The sequence below is a fragment of the Lagenorhynchus albirostris genome, chromosome 17 (genome assembly GCF_949774975.1).
Source record: "Lagenorhynchus albirostris chromosome 17, mLagAlb1.1, whole genome shotgun sequence".
Classification (NCBI taxonomy): Eukaryota; Metazoa; Chordata; class Mammalia; order Artiodactyla; family Delphinidae; genus Lagenorhynchus; species Lagenorhynchus albirostris.
Window position 1 is genome coordinate 73,603,344 of NC_083111.1, and position 26,869 is coordinate 73,630,212.

The following is a 26,869-nucleotide window of genomic DNA, read 5'->3' on the forward strand; positions in this document are numbered from 1 at the left end:
GTTGATTAACTGCACTGCTTACCAAGAAGTGGTTTTTCAGAAACCTCAAAAAGGCTTAGTCTTGACTTACTTTTCTATCTGTGTCTCCCCTTACTTTCTTTCTTTTTTATTTATTTATTTATTTATTTATGCAGTACATGGGTCTCTCACTGTTTTGGCCTCTCCCATTGCGGATCACAAGCTCCAGACGTGCAGGCTCAGTGGCCATGGCTCACAGGCCCAGCCACTCCGCGGCATGTGGGATCATCCCGGACCGGGGCACGAACCCGCGTCCCCTGCATCGGCAGGCGGACTCTCAACCACTGCGCCACCAGGGAAGCCCTCCCCTTACTTTCAACCCCTTAGTCCCTCCAGCCAAAGGAAATCATTTTCCTGCCCGTATCCATAAGCTCTGGGCTGTTCACATTTAGATTTGGTCACTATCTGGCGTGACTGCATCATGTTGACAAATCTAATGGAGCCTCTTCAATGCACCATGTCACTAGAAGAGTCTGCTGCATGTGGCACAATCGACCATGGACTGTCTCTTAAATCTCTCAACTGTCTTGAAACTCTGATGCTACTCCTTCCTTGTCCTCCTTTTCAATGAAGTCTATTCCTCTTGATCTCTTTTGCAGGCTTTTCCACCCCATCAATGTGATGGAGATTTCCATCCTTGACCCAATATTTCCTTTCCTTATGGTCTTGATAACAGTAGTCATGCCCACTGGTTTCACTAACCCCAGATTCTGATGACTCCCAAACAATAACCCCATGTCTGACCATCCAACTGAACATCACACTCCTGTTTCTACATGCCCGCAAGACATATCACATTCAACATGTCCAAACTGAAGTCTCCATATTTTCTCTCACTCTGTACTCCTCAAGACAGCTTTTCTGCCTTCTTTACATCTAAACTCTATCGACGTCATCACCATTTTGGTATCAGATGTGATTCAACACCAAGAGTCAAGTCAGGGTTAACTAGGAAGTTAACCTAAACTATCCTCTTAGTCCCTTCATGTCATCAGTCATCAAGCCATGCAGATCTTAAGTCCTAACTTCTTTTTACATACTTCTTGTCCACTATAATCCTATTACCAGTATTCCAGTTCAGGTTCCTGTCACCTTTTGCATGCAATATGGTGTATCTCCTAACTCGTCTCCCTATTTTGAGAACATAGGAAAGAAGGAAGGAAGGAAAGAAAGACGGACAAAAGGAAGAGAGAGAGAAAGAAAAGGTTTGTCAAGGTGGCTGCTCCTCTTCCCCGCTCTTTCCTTTCCCTTCCCTTTCCTTCTCTTCCCTTCCTTTCAGAACAACTAATTCCTAAAGCCATCAGGGGACGCAAAGTAAAGAAGGAGTAGAGAGGCGAGCGATAGCTACGTTGGTCCAGAGCAGAGTGGTGGAGCCCACACAGGATGAGGACAGTGTGCAGAGGGCTGCCCTGTGCTGGAAGCCGGGGCCCCAGCAGTGAGGGGCATCCCGGGTGCAGGTGGTCTGGCACGAGGTCAGGAGCCCAAGCCCAGTGAGGAAGGCATCCCTGCAGAAAGGGATGGTGGGTAGGAACCTGGGCAGGATGAAAAGAGCATCCACACCAAAGACAGCCAGCCATGGGGTGTCAGTGCAGACAGGATGGGTACCAACAAGGAAGGGCAGCCTGACTTGAGGAATCAGAGCCCAAGGAAGGTAGGGAGGGTGTCCTCACATGACACCCAGCAAGAGGCATTGAAGACCAAGTAGAGTGAAGAGGGGTCCGCAGGGGAGCAGCGCCATGAGCAAGGTGTCAGAGCTCGAGGAGGGCAAGGTGGATACCCTAACGAGGGCTAGCGTGGGGATTGGGAGCGTAAGCCAGGGGAAGAAGGCGCCCGCGGAGGGGCCCACCTAGGGTTGGGCACGGAGATCAAGCAAGGCAAGGAGCGTGAGCCATGGACGGGTTGCACGGAGGGGGTGTCAGAGCTCAAGCTGGCTGAAAAGACAGTAAAGAAGCCTAATGCCCTGGGTCAGAGAGGAACGTCCCAGCCAAACTCTTGCTGAGTTCCTCACCCACAGAACTGGGTGGCGAAAGAAAGCTGTTTCAAGGCACTGAGTCCTGGGGTGTTGTTTTTTTTCCACTGCAATAGATAACTGGAACTGTGAGGCAAATAAGCTAAGAAATGAACAAAGTTCAACAAAGCTACAAAGTGGGGACGGGAACCGAATCCCAGGTCTGCCCAGCTGAAAAGCCTCTCTGAACCTGTCCACTAGAAGTTCTCTTTGCCGACGTCAGCTGTTTATTACTAACGTATCATCATGACCATGACCATGACCATCACCGCAAAACTCTCAAGCTAAAGCTCTGTGGGACACAGTGTTGGGTCTCTAAGCACAAGCGGTTGCAGTCATACCCTTGTGAGGGGTGAGCTGAGGCCTGCAATTCCTACATGGATGGAGAGAGCCAGACCAGCCATCCTCTGGTGGGAGGAGAAAGGGGGAGCAAGAAAGGCCAGAGGTTAGACGTGGGTCAGTAGGCACGTGAGCGTGACCACTCCCCCCAACAAAGTGTTCATTCAAAACACCAATCACCATAGATGGGCCCATATCCCGTGTCTCATTATGATATCCCGTTACGTGACACGAAAACATAAGCAAGGCGGATAGACAGGGATGAAGAACCTCGGGGGCAGCGAGTGAGAACAAAATCTGCACTTGCCACGTAGGAGGTCAATAGACGATGCCTAAAATGAGAAAGAGTAGAGGACGCCCGGTGTAAGCAGGTTACTTGGAAACATGCAGCAGAAGAAGGAAGGGGAGTGGATGGCGGTCGCCTCTAGGGGGCAGGACTGGGGGGTCTGGCGGCATTGACAAGAGGTCTGTTCTTCAACACGAGTATAGATATCATTTTGACTTTTGAGACTGTCCATTGCGTTACTATGGTAAAATATGAATTACTGAAAAGCCAAATAACCAAAATGCACAAGAACAAATAAATACTTTTATAATATTCCAGACTCAGCTACACAGGTGAAGGAAATTCAGTAACTTCATATCTTCAAAAATAAATTTTAAATATGTTGGAAAGGTTATGAGATTAAAAAATATATATATATATTTTTTCAGCATTCAATTTGTCAATACACAAAATAGGCTCTTAAGTGTTTTTTTTTTTTTCTCTTGACCCAGAATTTCATTGGGGAGTTAAAGGTCCCAATCAAATACCTCAACTGGAAACAGGTAATTTGTACAAAGCTGTTCAGAACAGTTCTATTCACAAGAGCAAACATAATTAAAAACGCTTCAAGCACCAAACAATAAGGAGTTATTTAAAGCACATCAACATATTTGATAATTCAGTCATTAAAGCATAGTGATGTGAATGAACTAAGCCACTATATGAAGAATGAATATGAAACTAGACATATAAATATAATTAAGTTTATATCTCTGTGCCTGTATGTCTGTTTTACATTGGCCAAAAAAAAATGTTAGATGGATTTTATGAAGTGTAAAGATATATTTGGGGTAGTCTGACTTAAGATACAGGTTACCTGGTATTTCTTAAGTTGACTTTGGGAGACTCTGAGAGATATTTTAATTATGTTTTTCTTCCATATGAGAAAAGACTGACATTTGAAAGACTCCAACAAGCTCAAAAATTCATATAATTTTTGGATTTTGCTGTAATTTTGTAGATGCAGAACCCTCCAAATGTTCATTACATTTTTCAAAGTGATGAATCTTAATTTTTCTTCTACTAGGCCTACACATAAGAAATTAAACCACATCTGCCATTTGAAAGAACTATTCTTGCTGAACTAGACAGGCTTGAGAAAACCTCCCTCCTTCAACTGAGTCCCACCCTTCAGCCCCTGTTCTGTGAAGCTCGAGCTCAGTGGCCCACGGGGGTCTAAAGGCCACTGAAACCAACATGCTGATTTCCCAAGAGGGAGAGTTGACACTAATAGAAACCCCATCTCTCCTTCCAGGTTTTAAGGATGGGAGAGGAGGGGTGGGATGGAAAAAAATCTTGGTGAATTCACAACAAGGAAAAAAGAAAAAGAAGGACACAGTTATGTTTTGCCATGCAGCAAAACAAACAAAGAAAAATCCAACTTACGTTTTAAATTATACTGAGATTTACTCAAGTATGTGAGCTGAGTATATATATATATCCAACTTCCTCCTCTCTTCCTCAAACATTTAAAATTAAACAACAAGTGCATATTTGCCAAAAGATAAGACACCCATCCCTCCCTACTGCCCATCTCCCCAAACATATCCTCAGACGACCCTGAGCCCGGTGCGTCCGTATTAGAGCTGGAAGGCAGAGGACCAAAAGGAAGAAGTGTCCACTGTGGACCAAGTTCTCAAAGCTCAAAACGACAATAGTGACAATACTGCCCTCTAGTGGTTGGTGGCCGACACATACCGCAAAAACAGAACTCTCCACATCCTTTCAGATACTACTTTCTTAATGAAAATAACAAGCCAACTGAGAATGAGAGTTTTAATTATTTCTCTGACATTATAGATAGACATTTCACTATTAAAAAACATAGATATAGAGCAATTTTTTTTAAGTTTTCTTTTTTAATTTATTTATTTTTGGCTGCGTTGGGTCTTCCCTGTGGTGCGCAGGCTTCTCTTTGCAGTGGCTTCTCTTGTTGCCGAGCATGGGCTCTAGGCGCGTGGGCTTCAGTAGTTGTGGCATGTGGGCTCAGTAGTTGTGGCTCGCGGGCTCCAGAGCACAGGCTCAGTAGTTGTGGTGCACGGGCTTAGTTGCTCCGCAGCATCTGGGATCTTCCCAGACCAGGGCTCGAACCCGTGTCCCCGGCATTGGCGGGTGGATTCTTAACCACTGTGCCACCAGGGAAGCGGTAGTGCAAATTTTGTTATTTCATTTGTTCACATGTGGATATGGTAACAGGGTTGGAGAGTGGTAGCTGGGAAAGAGCAAAGGCTCCATTTCTAATGCAGAAAAATGCCAATAATGGAAAGAACCGTCTCAGTTCCAGCACTGATGACGGTTTGGGGGCTTTGACAGTGATGACATTTCAGGTTTTGAGGATGAACATTAAAAATATTTATGTCTTTATTGATACATGACCTTGATGGCCCCTGAAATACCGATGTCTACACTAGGAGACAAATAGGCTAAAATCCAACAGGACTTAAATAATGTCCTCCTAATTTTAGCTCTTGGAAGATGGGAGTGGGGTGGGGAGAGGAGCTTGCCTGCCTCTGTCCCAAGCCCCTGCCCACCCACACAGAGCCCACAGTGGCCCTGCCAGCCAGGCCAGAGTCTGGATATGGAAATACCACCTCACAACTGCAGAATAAGCCCACACAGCCACCTAATCAACCAAATTCTTTGTGGTTATCAACAGACACCAAGTGTTATTAGACATTTCGGAAAAAAATAACAGCACAGAATAGAAGCCTGCAAAGTAAAATAGGAAACCTCCCAGAATAACAAGACAAAGAGGTTTTAATCGCGGTGATGGTTTCACATGTGTGTGCATATGTCCAAACTCAACAAATTATATATATTCAATATGTGCAGGCTTTTGTACATCAATTATACCTCAATAAAGTTGTTTAAGAAAAAATTGTGCTCTAAAGGACACCAACAAGGAAGCTGACAAGAAAACCCACAAAATGGGAGAATATATCTACAAATCATTTATCTGATCGGATTCTAGCGTTCAAAATAAAGAAATAAGTCTTACAGTTCAGCAGTCAAACAACAAATAACCTAGTTAGAAAATGGGCAAAGATTTTGAATAAAGAAGATTTCTCCAAAGAAGATATACAAATGGCCAATAAGCACATAAAAAAATGCCCAAACTTATTAGTCATTAGGCGAATGCAAATCAGGACCACAATGATATACCACTTCACACTCACTATAGGATGGCTACTATAAAGATAAATAACTACATGAAAACTGAAAATGACAAGTGCTGGCAAGGATGTGGAGAAACGGGAGCCCTCGTAAACGGCTGGTGGGAATGCAAGCTGGTGCCGCTGCCAAAGCAGTTCCTGAAAACAGTGAGACGTACAGTTATCACAGGACCCGTCAATTCCAGTTATCACAGGACCCATCAGTTCCATACCTAGGTGCACTAAGTTAACTGAAAACAGATGTTTATGCAAAAACTTGTACATTAATGTTCACAGCAGCTTTATTCATAGTAACCAAAAAGTGGACTCAACTCAAATACCCATCAACTAATAAATGAATAAACAAAATGAGGTGTATCCATACGATGGAATATTATTCAGCCCTAAAAAGGATTAAGTACTGATGCATCCTACAACATGGATGAACCCTGAACACATTAGACTAAGAAGTTAGAACAGGGGCTTCCCTGGTGGCGCAGTGGTTGAGAGTCCGCCTGCCGATGCAGGGGACACGGGTTCGTGCCCCGGTCTGGGAGGATCCCACATGCCGCGGAGCGGCTGGGCCCGTGAGCCATGGCCGCTGCGCCTGCGCGTCTGGAGCCTGTGCTCCGCAACAGGAGAGGCCACAACAGTGAGAGGCCCGCGTACCGCAAAAAAAAAAAAAAAAAAAAAAAGTCAGAACAGACGACCATGTATTGTTTGATTCCATCTATATTACATGTTCAGAATGGGAAAATCTATGGAGACAGAAAGTAGATTAGGGGTTGTTAGGGGCTAGGGTAGGAGGTGCATGGGGAATGAATGCTAATGGATATGGGGGTTTCTTTTAAGGTGATGAAAATGTTCTGGAATTAAATAGTGATGTTGGATGCACAACCTTGCAAATATACTAAAAACCTGTGAATCGTGTATTTTAAAATGGTGTATGTAAGTTTATAATATGTAAATTATATTTCAATTTTCAAAATACTAAATTGTCCAAATATTTCCATTCAGGAACATTTACATGTTAAATTTGAAGCACATTAGAGAGATTAAATGTAAAGAATAAAATTATTAAAATTAGAACTTATATGGACTATATTTGTATCCAGAAACCATAAAGAATCCATAAAGAAAAAGACTGATAAATTGGAGTATATTCATTTCAGAAGTAAGACTTCTGAACAATACCAGCATCATGACTGAAATAAAAGTAGTACACTCAAGAGAAAAGATTTATAACATGTATAACAAGGTATTAATATCTGGAATGCACAAGAGCACATGAAGAAAAATAAGTAGAAAAATGGCCAAAAGATATGAAGTAGTTATTCACGTAAGAAAAAAATATTCAATAAACATCTGAAAGGTTATATGGAAGATCAGTAATAGTAAGTGAGGAGCAAATTTTAAAAATTACTAGAGAACAATGTCTTCTAATCTTTAGAAAAAGATTGCTTATAAAAAGCGCTAGTGAAGTTGGGGGAAAATGGGTATTCACGTGGACCATAGGTACAAGTATATATCAATACAACCTTTTCGGAGAACAAATTGGCAATATTTTCCAAAATATGCGTATTTAAACCCAGGAATTCCATTGCTAAGTATCTATTCTAGAAAAATATTTACACATGTACACAGAGTGAAACGTATTAGGATGCTCATTGCAGCCATGCTTATTATAGCAAAATGTAGAAACCACCCAATTGTCCATCTGCAGAACAACAGTTGGATAACTCAGTCTACAATCATTCCATTAGACAGTCTTCCCCATCCTTCCTGGATCAGAAGAACAAGGTAATTTTATGGAAGAAATTCATTTTGAAAACAATATTCATAGTATGATCCCATTGATACAAAGCAAAATGTAACAAAACTACCTTCTATACACCAAAGCGTTAATACCACTGCCTCTGGGAAGGAAACTGGGTTAGGAAGGGGTGAAGTAGACTTACATTTTTGAATTTGTGTATCTTGTTATCGTTTGACTTTTTACAACAAGAATTGACAAATTAAGACTTATGTAAAATGTTAATTTGAAAAGTCTACCTATTGTTTAAGCAATACTGTTGAAGTCTAAGTTTAATTAACAATAAATTATAAGAAGAAAACCCTTACCTTCCAAATTTTCAATTTTTTCAATGTTGTTTAAAGCTAAATTCAAATATTCAAGTTTCTTGAGTTTGCTAACATTTTCTGAAATATACAAAGAATGGAATTAATTAACCTACAAGATAAAAGACATTTTTATGTAATCTTATGAAAACGGTAACGAGAATCTAAGGATTATTATGGTTGTCAAAACCATGTTGCTTTTTCAAATCTGTACCTCAGAAAGTAGGCAGATTAGGGGTTGTACTTCAGACATTGTTGGTTGCCCACGCAGCATCCATTTCTCCCTCTGTCCTTCCTAATGGAACCAACCCATTTCTGCTCATGTCTCTACCCAGCTCCAACTCCAGGGGGGTTAGGCTTAACCAAGCTGGCCCAGCACACGGCAATCCCATGTCCCTGGCTAGTGACAGCTCAGGAGCCCAGGCTTAAGTCAACCAGCCTGTGGCAGTCTCCTGGCAATTGTGTGATGCAGCAGAAGGCGTGCACACCAAGTACTCCCAATCAGATGAGGAGGAATGATCTGTATTTCATGCTTGCGGATTTCCTGTCTCTTTCTCCTACTGGATGTTAAAAAGGAAGGAAATACTATCTTTACTGGTACTCATAGTCATCTTGCAAACCTGAGGGAACCAGCTGTAGGATGAAGCCCACTGTGACTGGTGGAGCATAGAGAAGGAATCAACCAACCCTGGAGACTGGCCTATCTCTAGACTTATAGTTGGGTTAGATGCTAGATTTCCTCACTGCTAAGCCATCCTGAGTTGTGTTTTCCTTTACGTGAAGCCAAAATCATCCTGATACAGGATTATTGTTTCTAATAAATATGTAAAGGCCATATAGGCAAGGCAAAAGCATAAATAAGTCAAGGAATCGCTGAAGGGTGGGGCCCTTTAAAAACAGTAAATAATACCATAGCTTACATTACTGAGTGCTTATTACATGCCATACAATTTTCTAAGCATTTTGTGTATTATCTCATTTAATCTTCATAACAATCCTATGAAGTTAAAACTATTGTCGTCTCCCTTATGCAAATGAGAATACCAAGGTGCAGAGAATAAATCCACTTGTTCAAGGTTAAGTGGTAGAGCCAGGAAATCTTACTCCAGAGCTTGGCACTAAATCACTACACTACACTTTAAAAGAAGAGTCCTTTCTAAGATGACATGAATGTAGAAAACCCTGCTAAGAAATGTGCATTTGGGGCAGGCTGACTTAAATAATGCTTCCTCTGGACCATTTTTCGGGATATTATGACGGTCAAACATGATGATTTATAACCGTCACCCTTATCACTACTAATATTTCACCTAAAATTTATAAAATATCATGTATTTCTTTCCATAGAATTCCTGAGAATAACAGTTTACCTCTCCGAGCCTCAGTTTACTCATTTTTTAAATGAGGATTGTGGAATAAATTACTAAAGTTTCTCTCAGCAATTATATTTTTCTAAGTAATACTGATGTTTACAAGAGTTCCTCTAGGCAATACCTGAGCATTTGACAGTCATAGACTTGTAGAGCTCCATGTGCCCAAGATTATAATACAGTATCTAGTACATATCCTGAACAAAAATACATAAAGTTATTATTGTTAAAATTGCCAGCCCACGATAAAATACCTTTCCTTCTCCACTTTCGTTTTATGTATAACGCTGTAAGTGCGAAAAGAGTCATCTGGTAGAAAAAAAGTTAAGATTTGTTTTGTAAGGGTTTCCTAAATTAAATTAAATTAAATCAAGAACAATGGGTCAAACTGGTCAGGAAAAAACAAAGCTCTATAAGTAAAAATATGCAGAGCTTCTTGGGCAGCAGGAAGGGAGTCTGCGTTCTCGGCCAAACCAGCCTGGGAGGAGTTCTCACCAACTTCTATAACCAGATCTACAAACTTGTACTGGACCAAACCCATCCCCCAGTTCAAGCCGCTCTGAGGCGTTCAGCTTGGGGCTCATCGGGAAGCTGTTACCAATGCAGATTCCGGAAGCCCACCCCTGAGGCTCTGAACCAGTAAGTCTGGGGTGAGGCCCGAGCCCCATTTTCACAGACCCCGGACAGTCCTCAGCTGACACCTGGAGCCCCACTAAACAAAGCCTGGCTCCACAGCCCACCTGGATCTCCCAGTGAGGAACACAGCTTCAGGAAAGGCAGGTGTTTTGCAAACTTCTACCTCCGTGGCCCAAGAGCGAGTCTGAATCCTAGAGAAACAGTTTTACTTGCTAAAAAAGTGCCTAAATGCCTATGGGTGGAGTAGCACTGAAAAATCCCATTATTAGGATTTAAAAGCGTGTTTAATTTAAGAATACTTTGGAAGCAAAAATTTAAGCTTTCTCACAGCTCTGAAAAGGACTGAAATACTATGCTACTAATTAGTAATTGTGATGGACCCAGCTGTGGAGATGAAAATTTCGGGCACTCTTTTGGAGCTGCACAATTAGGACAACTCTTTAATGCTCTCATGCATAAAAGCTAGTGGTTTTCTATAACAGCCTTTTTAATTGAACAATGCGCCAGAGTTTCTAATTTCTGGTAAAGTACAAGATGCCAAAAATAATTATCTGAAGGAAAAGAAAGAATTTTAATAAACCTTGAAAAATGATGCAAATTCCAGACTTTTTGTATCCCTAGAGCCAATTTTCAATTACCCACTAAGCTGGAGGCAACTACATCAGCAGAGTTTCTCAGCCTCAGCAATACTATCATTCGGGGCCAGGTAATTCTTTCTTGGAGGGGGCGGGGGAGAGGTCCTGGGACTGTTAGCATGTCCCTGGCCTCTGCACACTAACTGCCAGTAGCTGACCCCTTACACACACACACACACACACACACACACACACACACACACACACACAGCAACAACGAGGTATGTCTCTAGACATTGCCAAGTGGCCCTGTTGAGAAACGCCGCTTATGACGGTGGAGAGTTAATCTTACGAGCCGGCCTCTGGGCTGTAGTGTCAGAACCCACAGGGGCTGGCACTCACTCTGCCTCATCAACCCTGACTCCATCCCTTTTCCGCCAACTCTGTGTGGTTCTCCCCTCTGCTTCTACCTCCACGGAGCTGGCCTGGGGCCCCTGGGCAAGGGACGATATTAATAGCAGAGCAGCTATTTTCTCATGAGCGGGCATAAAGCTAAGCACGTCGTTCCATGTAGCTCTAATATCATGTCTGTGTGTTAGATGTTGTTGTTCCCATTTTACAGATGGCAAGACTAAGGCACAGAGGGACTAAGTTGACTGACTTAGTTTTTTGCAGAGGCAGGGTTCAGACCTGGGTCTACCTGACATTAGGGCCTGCACCTGCTCTTACCACTAAACTACACTGTAGCTTTTCTGAGGTTTGGGGGTCACTCCTCCTGCTTCCATGTGGCAGGATCCCCTGTTAGAGTGTCTCCACAGGCCTCTCTTCTCTCTGTCCCCTTAACTCATTCTTCCCGGGGGAGGAGGTGGCAATTGGATGGGGAGGACGCACTTACCTCATGGGTGAACTGGGAGAAGGAACTGGGCATGCCCAATCCCACCCTCTCTCCTGGGTCTGGGATCTCCCCGCTGGCAGAGGGCACACAGTCTCGACCCGCTCCCGCCATAAAGCAGGGGGCCTGCGTGGGTAGGGGAAGCCTGCATTGTCCAGTTCTGCATGTAAGTGGGTGGTGGGTAGGCTTAATTCTGGGGGCATATTAGGAATCTCACTTGGCTGCAAGTCTAAGCCACATTCTCCAAAGAGTTTTTATCAGTTATAATGCTGATTTTTGGATCTCCATCCTCCTGACTCCTGTTTTTACCTCTCATTTCATTCCAAACTGGAGCAGTAAGCAGGGGTGTAATTGTGGAGCCCCCTCGATATCCAATACTGAGCACAATGCCTTGCACATGTACATTCTCAATACGTATGGCAGACCTAGTTATCACAGGCTGGGATCTGACAAGGATTTACTCAGCTCTCACAGAACCCTTTCAGGTTCACAGAGTGATGCTGTAAAGCCATGACAAACCCCTGGATTATATCCGCCTCTCTTTTAAACTTTTTAAAAATCAGGTTTTAAATGACTACGTCAACTAATGTGCTCCCAGCCATCAACTGGTCCTCCCAATTCCTTGATGGAGATGATGCCCAGGGCCAGGAGATGGAACAGGCACGAAAAGTTTCAGGGAAGGGTTCCATACACAGCTACTGAGAGATGGCTGCGTCTATTCCTCCATGTCATTCTTTTTCTTCCTCTAAGAATAACACTGCGTTTGCCAACATTCTCCCATTCAAAATGTTAAAGAAACCATAAGAACAAAGTCCTGAAGACTTACCAATTTTTCCAATGAGATTATTTTGAAGATAGAGGATTTTTAAATCCCGGCACCACCTGTCAATATGTTCTAGTCTTTCTATTTCTTGCTGATGCAAGGAGAGCTCCTCCAGGGAAAAAATTATACAGTCGTTGTGCTCGGCATTCCGTCTAATAAGATCTTCCGTGACTGAAAGAAAATTTGTTACATATTATATCTCCATCCCCATTAATATTAAGTTATTAATGCATTGGTTTTTCCTTGCAGTTAGATGTGAATTCTCCAGGCCCAAGTCATTTTCAAAGGAACAGAGATCAGAGGAGTGCTTCCTCCTGCTGGGAGTTTTTGTGATTCCAGGGTGACTCAGAAGAAAGATGTGATGATACATTTTGTCTTTCTTACACTGGGATCTACGCACATTTCGCTGTATGGATGGAGACCAAGTTGATAGGTAATGACCCTGAGAACGTAGAATCTTGAGGTGGTATCATGTCGAACTGGATGAGACCCACTAAGTAATCCAAGACAGAGAAACCCGCTCCGGAGAGGCTCGGTCGGGCTGACAGAGGGCAGAAATATGAAAGCATCTTCATTCAACAGCCACAGCCATTCAATAAGGAAAGGTTCACTCACTCATTCATTCATTCAACTGGTATTTATTTAACTCGAGTGGAAGAGACAGGAGAGGAACACCCCAGATTTTGCACTGCAATCTTATAAAGCACTCGGTGCGTTTCCAGGAGGCATGAAAGAAGCTGCTCGCAGGAGGAGGGGTTGCGAGAGTCCCCACCCCCCTGACAAGAGGGATGACTAGCAGTGGGCTGGTCTGATGTCACAGGCCAGGACCATAAGATGATGGTAGCACCAAGGTACTGGAGACAACATCTGGTCCACAGTGAGGGCCAAGAACAGGACCCGCACCCTCTTTGTAATATGTACTAAAATCAAGGAGGGAATGACAATGGAGAAAACTTGTATTTTCCAGTGCTATTAAAAATTATTAATCCGTCTGAACCCTCACATTTTAGGTGGAATGTGGAAATATCACACGTCCATCCTACAAGATAATAAAGATTCATTTACTGCCATTTACAAGGTGCCAAGCACTGTCCTAAATGCTATGCATGTATTAACATGTGAGTATGTACAACTATTTATCTTTTTCAAATGAGGAATTGAGGCACAGATAGTTTAAATAACTTGCCCAAGGTCGTGCTAGTAAGTGCTAGAGCGAGGTTTTAAGTGTAGGAATCCGGCACCTGACCACGTGCTCTGAACCACTATGCTCCACTGCCCCAAAAGTGAGGAAATAAGAGCCTCTCAAAATTTCTCAAGCTTCCTAAATGCACAAGCTTCTCTAGCGGAGACAAAGTTCTTCACAGCACCTTCAGCTGCCCCACTTCTGTGCCACATCCTTAAAAGTGAAGTTTGCCTTTTTTGAACAATGTGAAAACATGTACGAACTCCATCATTTGTGTGCAGTTAGCTGAACCCTCTGCTACTTCCGGTGGTAGGAGATGGGGCTACTTGCAGTGACAGTTCTTTGGAAGAAAGACAAGGGAAACGCAGAGGTATGTAGATATTAGGAAGGAATTATGTTGATCCATATCTCCTAATCATGAGAATTAAGATGATAAAAATCACTATTAGTGGAAAGGGGTGGGGAAAGGTGGGGGAGTTGGCATAAATAACAAATTTACACACACACACACACACACACACACACATGTGGGACAGGAGGGGCTCAGATTCACTCAGCACAACAGGGAAGTCTGCCCAACAGCAACAGTTACGCACAAGGAGGATAGATTAAATGAAAATCAAGAGAATCACAGAGGAAGGTAGAACTGTGAAGGTCTGGAATTTCCCAGCAGCCCTTTTCTGAACTCTTCTATATTAAGCAAACTGCTGTGTGGCACATTGTTTTCATAGTTACATATTGTGTAACTCAGGAAACTGCTGTTACACAATACTGCCTCACCTGTGATGGCAAACATCTGTGCAAAAACCAGGGTCCCCAAGAAGAAATGTGTCAGAATACCTACATGGTGTATGGAGATTACAGTGTTTCAGACTTTGAAATGGGAAAACATTTTGTTGTTTTATGTACTATGCAACTTAGACCAAACATTCTTTAACTCCAAGGAGCACTGTTCGCCTTTAGAAAGTCCTACTCTAAATAATACAGCACTGCATTTACAAGACAGCACTCTAGGGACTTAAAAAGGCTTTGGAAGCATTAATATGTCATCATAAGACTATTTCAAGACAGATGGTATTACAGTGCCTATCACATGGTATAGAAGAACATGCCAAGGTACTTACTATATGAAATATACTTTCACTTCCTTATTTTGGAAAAATTCAAACAGCAAAATACAGGATTCAGATGGACTGTGAGAAGTGTCTCACCTATACAAGGTCATAACCAATATGTGAATGAGGTGGTTGATGAACGGTACTAACAATTAGAACCACAGATTCATACTTATCTCCCTAAAAGAATTCTGCTGTGGATTCCAAAGTTTTAACCAAAACTGATGAGCTACCCTAGGCTTCTTTTCAATTCCTTAATATGGCTGGGTTCTCAATAACTTGAGGGAGTTTCAATAAAATGACTTTGCAGGGTAGGGGGGAAAAGGGCAAGAGGAGAATTTTCTGGAATACTAGAGGTTGTCATGTTGTGTTTACTATGAAAGAGATTTCAGTGTATTGAACGAGGTTCTAGAAACTCGCAAAGCCAACAATTTAGTGTTCACCCTTCAGGTTTTATATCATGTTTTGTAAACAACCCTCTCTTTCTTGCTGGATTAGAATAAAATCAGTAATATATGTTTCGGGCAAATTCTGCAGAATTTGTAAACATCTTGAAAGATCTAGTGGATACATATATGAAACAGATTTAACATAAATGAAGGGGTTACAAATAGGTGAAGATTTCATCCTGTAGCATCTGAACTTTTTCCTTTTATTGTTTTCCATGGGCATTTTAAGCAACAGGATTACTCATTTGCCCTGCCTTTTCTTACTGACTCACGGTTATCATGAGCGTTGGTGGCCATACTCTACACCCTGATCCCATGACACTGTTAGAGGCACTCACGCAGAGTGTGCTGTTACAAAAACAGACAGGGTGTACGGGGCAAGTACAGAAGAATACAGAAAGTACAGTGAGTACAAAGGAGGGAGTGATCCATGCTACTGAGTGACAAGAAGAAGGTCAAGCGAAGCATCATGGAGAAGAAGTCCGGGCTGGATCTTGAAATGTGAGTAGATATTTGCCAGATAAACAAATGAGGAAAGGGCACCACAGGCTATGGTAGGTGCTACTGTGCCCAGTTCCCCCCTTCAGGCCTGAAGGATTACTTCCTGCTGCTGGGAGTTCTGCCAGAAGGCAGCCCTCAGCTGCCCACCGTGAAGTCACCCCAGCTGAAGAAACATCTCAACCAAGGTCACGCCCCTTCCCAGGAAAGTCCATATCCAGTGATCGACTGATGTGGGGCTAAAAGGGCCCAACCCTCTCACCCCAACTTGGGAAAACGCAGAGGTCCGTTCCAAGTTCAGAGCTCCTTCCAATTTCCAGGTTGGTTGGCTAAGGCCTTTGTTGAGATGCATCCCAGCCCTACCTCCCTCTCTTGCTTTTTTTCCTACCCACTCCAATGACACTCCCTAATAAACCTCCTGCACACTAGCCTCCATCTAAAAGTCTGCCTCCTGTGGAACCCAACCTGGAAGGGTGGATACCGGAAGTGGTACACAAAAGCAGACGTTAGCTAACGTGGAACGTTGAATATTTGTTCCCCGTTGATAGTAACCTCCCATGGTGAAGGGTATGAGCGAGATCTCTGGGGCCTCCTTCATAAGGGCAATAATCCCAATATGAGGGTTCTGTGCTCATGACCTAATTATCTCCCAAAGGCCCCGCCTCCTAATACCATCACCTCGAGTGTTAAGATCTCACCATATGAATTTTGGTGGGAAACAAACATTCAATCTATAGCAAATGGGATATTAATGGAAGGGAACACACTGGTAAGTGTGACACATCAGGCATTAGGGAAATATGGGGGAAACTGTAACTTTAAGGACAGCTGTATTGGGTGGCTGCCACTACACAGTTGACAAGGTAAGGCTGAGAGTGACAATTGAACATTAAAAGCTAGGTGTGAAAACCACAGTGCTACACTGATAGCATATAAAGAGGTTTTCTCCCTGAAAGCAGAGGGCAGAGAACCAGGACAAGGAAAATCATTAAATCATTAATGATTTAATCTAATCATTAAGTCATTAGAGTAGCAGAGCCTTCAGGTTCCAGACACGATGGAGTCACAGGCACAGGATTTACCCTCCAGCCTAAGATAACTAAAAATCAAGACAAAATATAAGAAAGTGATGCTTTTTTAAAAAAATTTGTCATTGGGAACTCAAAAGGAGGAAGTATTTTGAACAGAATATAACATGAAAAAAACGAGCATATCAAAATCTGTGGGGTGCAGCTAAAACATAACTTGGAAGAAATTTATAGCACTAAATGCCGATAGCAAGAAAGAAGAAAGGTCCCAAATATCAGCTTCTTCTTTGAGAAACTAACAAAACAAAACAAAACAAATTAAACCCAAAGTAAGCATAAGGAAGTAAATAATAGAGGCTATAGCAGAAATCAGTGAAATGGAAAACAGAAAAACAACAGAGAAAAATCAATAAAAATACTTTGAAAAAATGAAATTGTGAATTTCTTGCCAGACTGATCAGTAAAAACCTGATTATAAGCAAACAAACAAACAGAAACACTTGCAGCAAGCTAGGAAGAGAAGGGAACTGACCCAACTTGATAAAGGGCATCTACAAGAGACCTGCAGCTACCATCCTACTTAATGGACAAAGACTGAATGCTTTTCCCGAGATCAGGGAAAAGGCAAGGATAGCTGTTCTCACCACCTCAACATTGTACTAAAGGTTCTAGCCAGATTCTAGCAATAAGGCAAGAAAAAGAAATAAAAGGCATCCAGATAGGAAAGGAAGAAGTAGAATTATCTCTCTTTGCAGACGGCATGATTGTCTATGGAGAATATCCAACAAAATCTACATCAAAAGCTGGTAGAACTCATAGCAGAGTTTAGCAAGTTTGCAGGATATAAGATCTATAATGCAAAAGTCAATTATATTTCTACATACCAACATCATTTACAATGGTGTCTTATTAAAAAACTGAGTTAAATGGATGACAGAATAATGTAAAACTTAAAATTAGGGAAACAAAAACGTGAGAGGAAAGTCTATGTGAACTGGGGTTAGGTAAAGATTTCTTGGATGGCACGAAAAGCAAAATCTATAAAAGAACAAGTTGATAAGCTGGACTTCAAAATTTTAAACTTCTGCTCTTTGAAAAACACTGTTAAGAGAATGAAAATATAAGCCATAGATGGAGAGAAAATATTTGCAAATCATATATGCTATAAAGGACTTATATGTAGAATATATAAAGAACTCTTAAAACAATCATAAGAAAACAAATCATACAAAGTTTGAGTGGACAAAGGTTTTCATTTTTCTTTGGTAATATCTAGGAGTAAAATAGCTGGGTCATAGGATAAGAATAAAATTTCCATTAATTTTGTTTACTACCGTTTGTCTATTTTGTTTCCTATTGTCTTACCTTACGTTTTCTACTACATTGATTTTAGCTCTTGTACTATTCCAGGTTTCTATTTATTTCTGGTTTAATTTGTAATCTTTTTCTAGTATCTTAAGGTGGAACCTCAGGTTATTTATTGCCTACGCGCTAATTTCCAGAACCTGGGAATATGTTACCTTGCCTGGCAAAAGGGCAAAGGGACTTTGCAAATGTCATTAAGGGTAAGGACCTTAAGATGGGGAGAGTACCCTAGATTCTCCAGGTAGACCCAATCTAATCACACACAGCCTTAAAATCAGAGAGACTTTCCTGGCCACGTCAGAGATTGAGATGGAAGAAGAAGAAAAAGAGATGCATAGAATGAGAAGGATTCAACCCACCATTGCTGGCTCTAAAGATGAAGTAAGGGAGCCACAAGCCAAGGAACATGGGTGGCCTCTAGAATCTAGAAATGGCCTTAAGCTGAGAACCAACAATGAAATGAGGATCTCAGTCCTATTACTGTAAGGAACCAAATTCTGCCAACAACTCAAACAAGAAAATGCTCCTCCCCTAGAGCCTCCAGAAAGGAACACAGTCTCACTGACACCCTGATTTCAGGTAGGGTGAAAATCTACAAGAGCATCTACAAGAGTCTGATATAGGGACTCTATATCAGACTTGTGACCTGCAGAACTGTAAGCTTCTAAATTTGTAGTAATTTGTTATGGCAGCTGTAGGAAACTAACACACTGCTTTAAAGTCTTTGTGTGCTAATTTCAGCACCTCTATCATCCTGGGATCTGTTTTTATTAACTGCTTCTGTTCTTGATCATGGCCACATGTTTCTGCTCCTTGTGTCTAGCAATTTTTAATTGTAGGCTGGTCATTATATTCTTCTATTGAAGCACTGTAGAAAGTCTAGATTATATCACTGTCCTTTAAAAGGAGTAGAACTTTATTCTGGCAGGCAGTGAAAGTACTGACAGAACCTTTTTTCCCTGTTAGGCTTGACTGTATTTTTTGTTAGAGTGGATCTATTTTAGTTTTGAACTTAGCCCTAGAGCATGGCCATTACTCCAGGGCCCAGTACTTACTGCTAAGGTATGGTTTTCTTGGGGGTCTCAAATGAATACTTAAAGGGCTCAGCAAGGTCTTTTAACTCCGGATGGGCCAGGACTCCTGTGTCTTCCAGGACTGCCTGACATCTGGCATCTCCATTCCATACTCTGCCCCACAGTAGGGGATCTCTTTCAGGTTCTCCAAGTTTTTGCTACACATGCTCAGCCAGCCCTTGCCTAAATCCTATAGTAAACGTCCCCATGAAGTCTTCTCCCCTCCCCCATTCCATACTGTACCTCCTTCTCTGTATCCTACCCCATAAATTACAGCAACTTCTGCAGCTCAGAAGGCTAATTTCTGCCTTAGCTCTGCAAGACCACTACTTTGCTTGAATTCTATCTTCTTTACTGCAAGTAGGAAAGTGCTTCTACAAAGAAAGCTGGGGTGACAGTGGGGTATGACTTTTGCATTTCCCTTCTCTCAAGGAGCATGGTTATGTCCTACTTGTTGTTCCTGCCCAATTTCATAGTTGCCTACAGTGGAAGGTTAAGTCCAATACCAGTTACTCTATTATAGCTGTAGAAAGAAGCCCTAAAATGTATCATTTTTATGACTTAGCACTTTAACCAAGTGTTTCCAATGACCTGTCTCAAGAGAGTTTCTATGGTACTTATGTCAGACAGTTATTGGGAGGATTAAGTGCCCTATGCATGTAAAGCATTCAGCAGGGGGGTGGTATGCTCTCAAAGGACTGGTTAAGAAGAATTATGCACATGTTTAAATTGTTAAATTTTCAAGTGCACTGTCTGAGCAATTTCACTATGACCACTCATATAAACTTAAATGAATATAACAGTCAAAGTATTTTAATTTTCTTAAGGTACAGAATATTTGTCTAAGCATTCCTCTTTCAGTTACATCAATGAATAATTACAGAAAGGAAATAGCTGTTCTAGCCTTAAAGCTATTGTCAAATAAAGTCATTAAGTTAAGAACAAAGTTAAACAAATTACTACACTCTTTAGTAACCAGTTCAGTTTGAAAATTAAATTAGGCCCTCCATTAAAAAATAAAACAAATTAAAAACACTCTATCCATAATTAAGTGTTTTGCTTATTTCTTAAACTTTGTCTATGTGCTTGGTATGTAAATATATGCAATTTCTTTAAAGGATGTTTTTCTTGGAAGCCCATCTTTCATCAAAAAGCTTTTCCTTATATAGCTAAAATGTCTGTGAAAAGCACTTAGCGATTGTTCATAGGCATGTGATGAACAATCCACATGGTATCTAGCAACGTATCTCATCTCAATTTCAAAGAGCTTGAAATTAGTGGTGAACAACACTGTCCACCAAATGAATTAAGACTTAGAAGTATGAAACAAGAGACGTAAAGTATTTGTTATAAGCAGTTGATGAAGTCTACAATATAATGGCAATGAATAAGGAGGATGATTCTAATGGGAGTTTCCTAGTCAAGGTGAACTGAGAGGAATTAATATAAAACTGATTTTTTCCACTATGTGCCTTTAAGAAAATGAAGACATTATGAAAGGCCACTGAGCTGGAGCCCCAAATTTAATTCTAACCTATCACATAACAAGTGCAAGGTTCGGGACCAGATGCTTAAACTTTCTGCATAACAGGTTCCATCTGTATAGTTTTACACATGGCATGGATTAGAGACCACTGAGCACTCTTCCAGGGATAACATCCTATGGCTCTGTGGGTACTTAACTTCCCCCAGCAAATGCATACACAGATCATATCTCCATGAGACTAATCACCCTAATTTGATACTCACAGTAATACAAAATGAATTCTATATTAAATTTTTGTTTTAGAAAAGAAGCTCATTCTTCTCTAAATCATAATCTACACCAGACTAAATGTGCAGAGAAGAACTAATTCTTTCATTTTCCCCTAGCCACTGCCCCTGGGCTTGACACTGCTCTCCCTGCGCAGATTCTGACAGAAAAGTAGTCTCTTTGACTTTCAACATGAGAACTTGCACTACGACCTCTCTTCTCCTCACCAGACCTTCCCTTACATTCAAGAGACAGCGTAGTAACATATTAAAGAAAGCCAGCCCTTTCAGGTTCACATCCCAGATACATCACTTACTGTGTGACAATCGGCAAGTTGCCTAACCTCTCTGTGCTTCAGATTCCTCATCTGCAAAATGGAGGTGACAGTAGTGTCTATTTCATAAGATTTTTGTGAGGACTCCAGGAGTTAACACAGAGAAACCACTTAGAACATTGCCTAGAAGGCAGCAAGTACACGACGTACTTGCTGCCATTATTAAGCCATTATTACCATCTTCTCTCAGAAGCCCAAGTTTTTTCTCCTGATGTAGACAGTTCAGAACTGTGGAAAGAGCAGTAAAAAGAATCTTGTATCTTAGTCTTGACTCTATAGTGACTGATATTTTTAAGCAAGTGTTTGCCTTCTTCCTCAAAGGGAGAAGCTCCAGGAGGGCCGGCCCACCTGTTTGTTCACCACTGTGTCCTCAACGCCTGGCACGGGGTAGGAACTCCAATACAATTCTGATAAGTTAATGATTTAACAAATGAAGGTGGACAAGATTCAGAGACAGAGGGCAAAGGATAATCCACAGAAAAGTAAAAAATGTTGATGAGCAAAAAGAAAAAGAAAAATCTGGGACCACAGTATGGGGATGAGGGGAGGAAAAGTGTGAAAGGAAATAACTGGTTTCCGAACGAAGTGTTAACATTTAAAATCACCAGCCCCCTTCCACCACCAGGCTGTCAGCTCTTCCAGGGCAGAAACCCCATCATCCACCACGGTCTCTTGATTTAAAAGTATTCACTATAACACTTTTACAGTAAGTGATAAATTCGGTGGAACTGTATAAAATTGCCACGTGTAAAGGTCAAAGACGGTGTCAATACTGGAAAGGTTCAACCTGGTATAATTGGTTCAATCTAACATAAATAACTGTTAATCCTGCCAACTCAGTCTCTTGGTACATTTATAATCACATTTACAACACCGGCTGTCTGTAAACGTCCTATTATTGCCTACGTTTTGGAGGTGAGGAAGTCTCACAGCTGATAGGTGCCGGAGTCGGTTCCCTCAACCACCAGGCTACACTGCCTTCCCGAAGAGTCCGAGGGCTGTGGTTCAGAGACAGCGACTAGCCCACGCTGCAGGCAAGGAGATGCGCGGGCTCGAACCCGGCGTGTCTGACGCCCAAACCCTAGACCTTCCACTAGCCAGCCTTTCCGTCAAATCCGATGCTTTCCTCCCCCGCCCCGACGCCCACCCCATTTTACAGAACGGGAACCTGGGCCTGGCCGGGGCCAAGCTGCCCCGCCAGTCAGCGGGCGACATGTCACTGCCCGGTCTTTAGAGAGCGAAGGGCTAGGCCGGGCTGTGGTCCCACTGGCGGGAAGGGGCGCCGAGGGTCCCAAGAGGCCCGGGACGATGCCCAGAATGGGGACAATCGAGGGCGGAAGGTGGGAGAGGGCGCTTACTCCGTCCCATGGCGCCTCTCGGGTTCGCGGGCCCAGGAAGCTCGACCAGGACCCCCAAGGACTCCCTGGACGCCTCCTAGTATCTCCTCCGCGCGCCCGCACCTGGGAGCCATGGCAACGGGGATTCTACGGCGGCCGCGCGGGGCCAGGCGGGGCCGCGTTTGCCGACTCAGGAGGAGCAAGGAGGCGAGAATGGGCAGAGGAGGGGTTCCCCGCGAGGACACAGGGGCACCCCGCAACCCAGACCTAGTCCTCCTCCACGTCCCCACCTTCCACCTTCGCAGACTGCCTCCCTTTCCCCAGATCAACTGGCCGGACTAAACAAAGAACCAAGGGACCCTCTGTTTCCTGAGGGGAGCTGCTTCCTAGGCGTGCCTCTTAGACCGCCCTTTACTTTTTTTTTCTCTTTGTATTTTATTTAACGCCTTCCGGAGCCAGAAAATCTGGAATCGGCCCACACTCCATTTCCCAGAGGTGTGACCTTAAACTTCCTTAACCTTAGTTTCCACCTGTTAGATGAGTGCTAATAATAACTTCCAAGGATCATTGTGAAGCTTTTTTGTTTTTTTGTTTTTTTTTTTTTTGGCGGTACGCGGGCCTCTCACTGCTGGGGCCTCTCCTGCTGCGGAGCACAGGCTCCGGACGCGCAGGCTCCGGACGCGCAGGCTCAGCGGCCATGGCTCACGGGCCCAGCCGCTCCGCGGCATGTAGGGATCTTCCCGGACCGGGGCACGAACCCGTGTCCCCTGCATCGGCAGGCGGACTCCCAACCACTGCGCCACCAGGGAAGCCCCATTGTGAAGCTTTAATGAGATAATCTGAGTGAATGAAAGACACTTTTTTAAAACAGCAGACTCAGTATTTAGGGGATGGAGCAGGCTACCCAGGAAAGGTGCCCCATTCTTTTGGACATTGGACACTTCTTCATTTTGGGATCTTTTCACTAAAATCTAGGATAAGAGCTCCTTCTGGGAGCAGGGTCTTGACAGATTGTTTGACACTCTGGTGGAATAGAGAAAAGATGTGGGTGCTAAAACAGGGAAACCAGGAATATTTACTTCGTAATTTGTCATGAGCTAGGCTGGGCTGGTTATGCTGTGTCCTTCCTCAACTCAACCTCACAGACACCGTTTCTTAGAATCAGAGGACCCATGGGCCACAGAGGACAGGTGTACAGTGTCCTATGATTGTTACAGTCCACTGACAGGAAGGGAAACTGGGAAATAAATCACAATATGACAGCTCCTGGTAAAGTCAAGTTCATTTCATTCAAACTGAATGTGGTAGTTTAAAGAGCCATGGTGTGTGTCTGCTTATGCAAATCATTATTCAAAATAGACTTATTTCTTTGGCTCTTGGAAATGTAACAAGATGAGTGGGGCTTCCTGAGAAAACTGCTGCAACATATTCTATATATAAGTAGAAATAAATTTTAAAGACGGTTTTTAAAAATTCCAGGAACAGCAAAATAGGTCTCCTTCTTCTTTTGTGGTGGATAAATTCCAGGGACATTGACCTAGAAAGCTATTGGGTTCTTATTATTACTATTATTATATAATTCAGTATTTTTATGATGTGTAACTAATACTGTGGTTACAATTTCGTTGTACTTTGCATTAATTTTCCTTCAGAAGAATTTCCTCATTGCAACTCTATAACAAGTAAACCAAGCTCCCAAGCTTACCAGCACTTCTACAGTTTCAAGTTCTTCCTTCCCTCCTTCTTTCATCCAGAATTTCCAGTGGTGGATGGAAAGATTTTAAACCTGCCTGGATACAAATTATTTTACATTCCTTCCATTGAAAGGCAGTGTCAATGCCCTTTACCTTGAATCTGGGCATGCTTCTGACCACTTGGACCAATAGGGTACAAAGAAAGAGATGCTCTGTAATTTGCAGAGTTAGTTCATAAAAATCTGCTTTGCTAAACACTGACTTGTGGAGTCCTGAGCTGCCTTATTAGAAGTCTGTCTACCTTAAAGCCACCATGCTGGAGAAGCCAAGTGTCGGTGGCCCCTCCAGCCAAGCCCCAGCCTTTCAGCTCTCCCTGTCCACATGGCAGATATTGAGTGATGCTGTCTTGGACCCTGTAAACTAGACCATCCATCTCTGAATGTCAGTGTGTCAATGCCACATAGTACAGGAGAATCACCCAGCTGATCCCTGCCGGAATTCCTGACCCACAAAATCATGAGGTAAGTTTGGGAGTAGTTTAATACAGCAGGAGAGAACTGAAACGGTGGACTTGACTGCTACGAGAAATGGTCAAGTCTTTTCCTTTGTAGTCTATTGGTTGAAGTGGCTGGAAGTACACCAGGATTCAAAGGGTGGACAAGTCCCTTCCACTGCATGTTTATGGGATGGTTTAATGCTGTTTAATTAAATAGAGTTTGTTAGTTGCATTTACTTAATTAAAATGTGTTTGATCGGTGCAGGATTTTGTAGAAGGAGATGCCTCATTGAGGTAGGAATCTGGACTCAGTTGTTTCTAAGCATTGTGTGAGCAGTCTCAGTCCTCTGTTCAAATCCTAATACATAAGACACATAAAAGAGGCTCTTCTCTGGTTTGAAGCAGATGGCAGTGTCCCTGAGCACTGATCTGATATGAACTGAGACAATTCAATCGGCTATTTGTCTGTGTAGACCTAGGAAAAGAACAGTGTTTGATTTTGTTTGCTTTCAGAGGCCTTTAGAGGCTCATGGGAAATTCCTAGAAGTAGGGTTTGAAAAACGCAGAGCTAAAGTCTCCCCCTGAATCCTCCAAGGCTACTGAGACCCAACTTCCACGTGCCTAGATCAACCCACCAGTCCCACTTGGTGTTCTCCAGAGTCCTTCCTTGGTCTAAACTTTCATACCTATGGTTGCTCTTCTTGCTTAACTAGACCAATAATTCTCATCTGAAAAGGGAAACAGTATAAAATACTGGTGTGTGTATTAAAACCCATTAATTAAACTTAAGCCCTTTACTTCCAGAGCAAATGAATATACATCTGTTTGGGTAACCCTCCTCTTACATCCCTACAACATCCATGGGAAAATGTTCAGACCCAGTTAGTCATTGCCGTGAAGAACACAGTCTTACCAGTGACAGGTCACAATTTCTCTCAGAGTCTAAAATATAGAATAAAGTATTTCCTTCATTTCCCATGAGGTCAGCCCCTCTCAGATGGGCACCGGCATGCCCTCTCCCTTTCTGGTTTCCTGAACTGTTTCCTTATTTGCCTCTCAGCCCACCCTTCCCCACTGCCTCCCAGCTCCATCCTGTCATGTCCCTTGGACATCTGTTGTTTCTGGACCTTCCCCAGCTTCAGTGGGAAGAGACTAAGTCTTCCAGATTCTTCTGAGTAAAGCAACTCTAACACAGAGTAGAATCTTGCTCGCACTGACTGTCTCTCATAACCTTAAGTTTGAAGTGGACATTTGTTTTGTCCCAGTATTTACTCCTCTGGGTCTTGTTGGAGGGCGATTCCAGGTACGAGTTTCCTGCTGTAGAAGACAAAGTTACCCCTACTACCCTTTTGGTTCTATTGCCAGGGTCCGTTTTCATTACTAGCAACAAAGAACCCTAAGTGATATGACTTTGATGCCTTATGGTGCTAAAAGATACCGTTCCCATTTGTTAGGACAATAAGCAGAAATCAAAAGGTAAAAGAGGTAGAGAGTTCAGTCCTGCCTCGGTTACCATCCAAAAAGTCCAGCCCATCAGCACACATGTCCAGAGAAGGAAGATGCATTGATCTTAGAAGGCTGGTGACCAAGGTTTCCCCTTGATTAGTTTATTTATTTGCTTCAGGCTCCGGAGTTCTGTCATTTTCTAGTACTTCCTGGAAGACACGTGCTAGCAGGTGGTGAAGGCCTAAAAAAATTGCATAAAAGAGGAAACTAAAAAATCGTATCCACTCATTTAGTTTTCTCTGAGAATTGGGTAAACAACAGCTTTGTTCAGTTTTGGAGTTACAACACCTGGGTCCAGCTCATAGAAAACCTGAGATCCACAAGACTATTATTTGAGAACCACTGAGCTCTACAGGGATATGAAAACATGAAATCCACAGAAATTAAAGCTGTATCTCCAGAAACATTAATCCTGCCTTAATATAATCTACAAGGATAAACTTGATATGAGGCCCCTGGGGAAATTGCAAGTAACTGCCAATTTTGCTAATGATAATAAGTTTATTTTAATTGCTAATATATTCCTAATTACTCTAGTTCTAAAATGTTTACTTCGCTGTCAGTCATCTTCTTTGATTTATGTTCTTTGTGAAAAGACTTTGTCATATCGATCAACCCTTTCCAAGCTGGATGGCAGCTGCCGAACGTGATCTCACCTTCCTTGTCACACAGCCCTGCTGTGCACCATTCGTCCAAAGGCAGAGAGTGGCCTTTTACCCACAAAATCTTCTAGAACTCATAGCTTCCCATTTCAGCTTAGAGAAAAGTAATGTTTTCAAGGT

At 42.5% G+C, this 26,869-nt stretch overlaps 1 protein-coding gene across 4 annotated transcripts in view; it reads right to left on the reverse strand.

The window, feature by feature from the left end:
* DNAAF11 (dynein axonemal assembly factor 11) overlaps positions 1-22,521 on the reverse strand; it is a 77,931-nt gene extending 55,410 nt beyond the window's left edge. For all 4 annotated transcript variants that reach the window (XM_060127632.1, XM_060127630.1, XM_060127631.1 and 1 more), the window contains exons 1-3: positions 22,413-22,521; positions 12,260-12,427; positions 7,964-8,041 (exon numbers count right to left, since the gene is read on the reverse strand). In XM_060127632.1, the coding sequence (XP_059983615.1) occupies positions 7,964-8,041; positions 12,260-12,427; positions 22,413-22,422 (256 nt within the window). In that variant the 5' untranslated portion in view covers positions 22,423-22,521. The remainder of the gene's footprint in view (positions 1-7,963; positions 8,042-12,259; positions 12,428-22,412) is intronic.
* Positions 22,522-26,869: the final 4,348 nt, after the last annotated feature.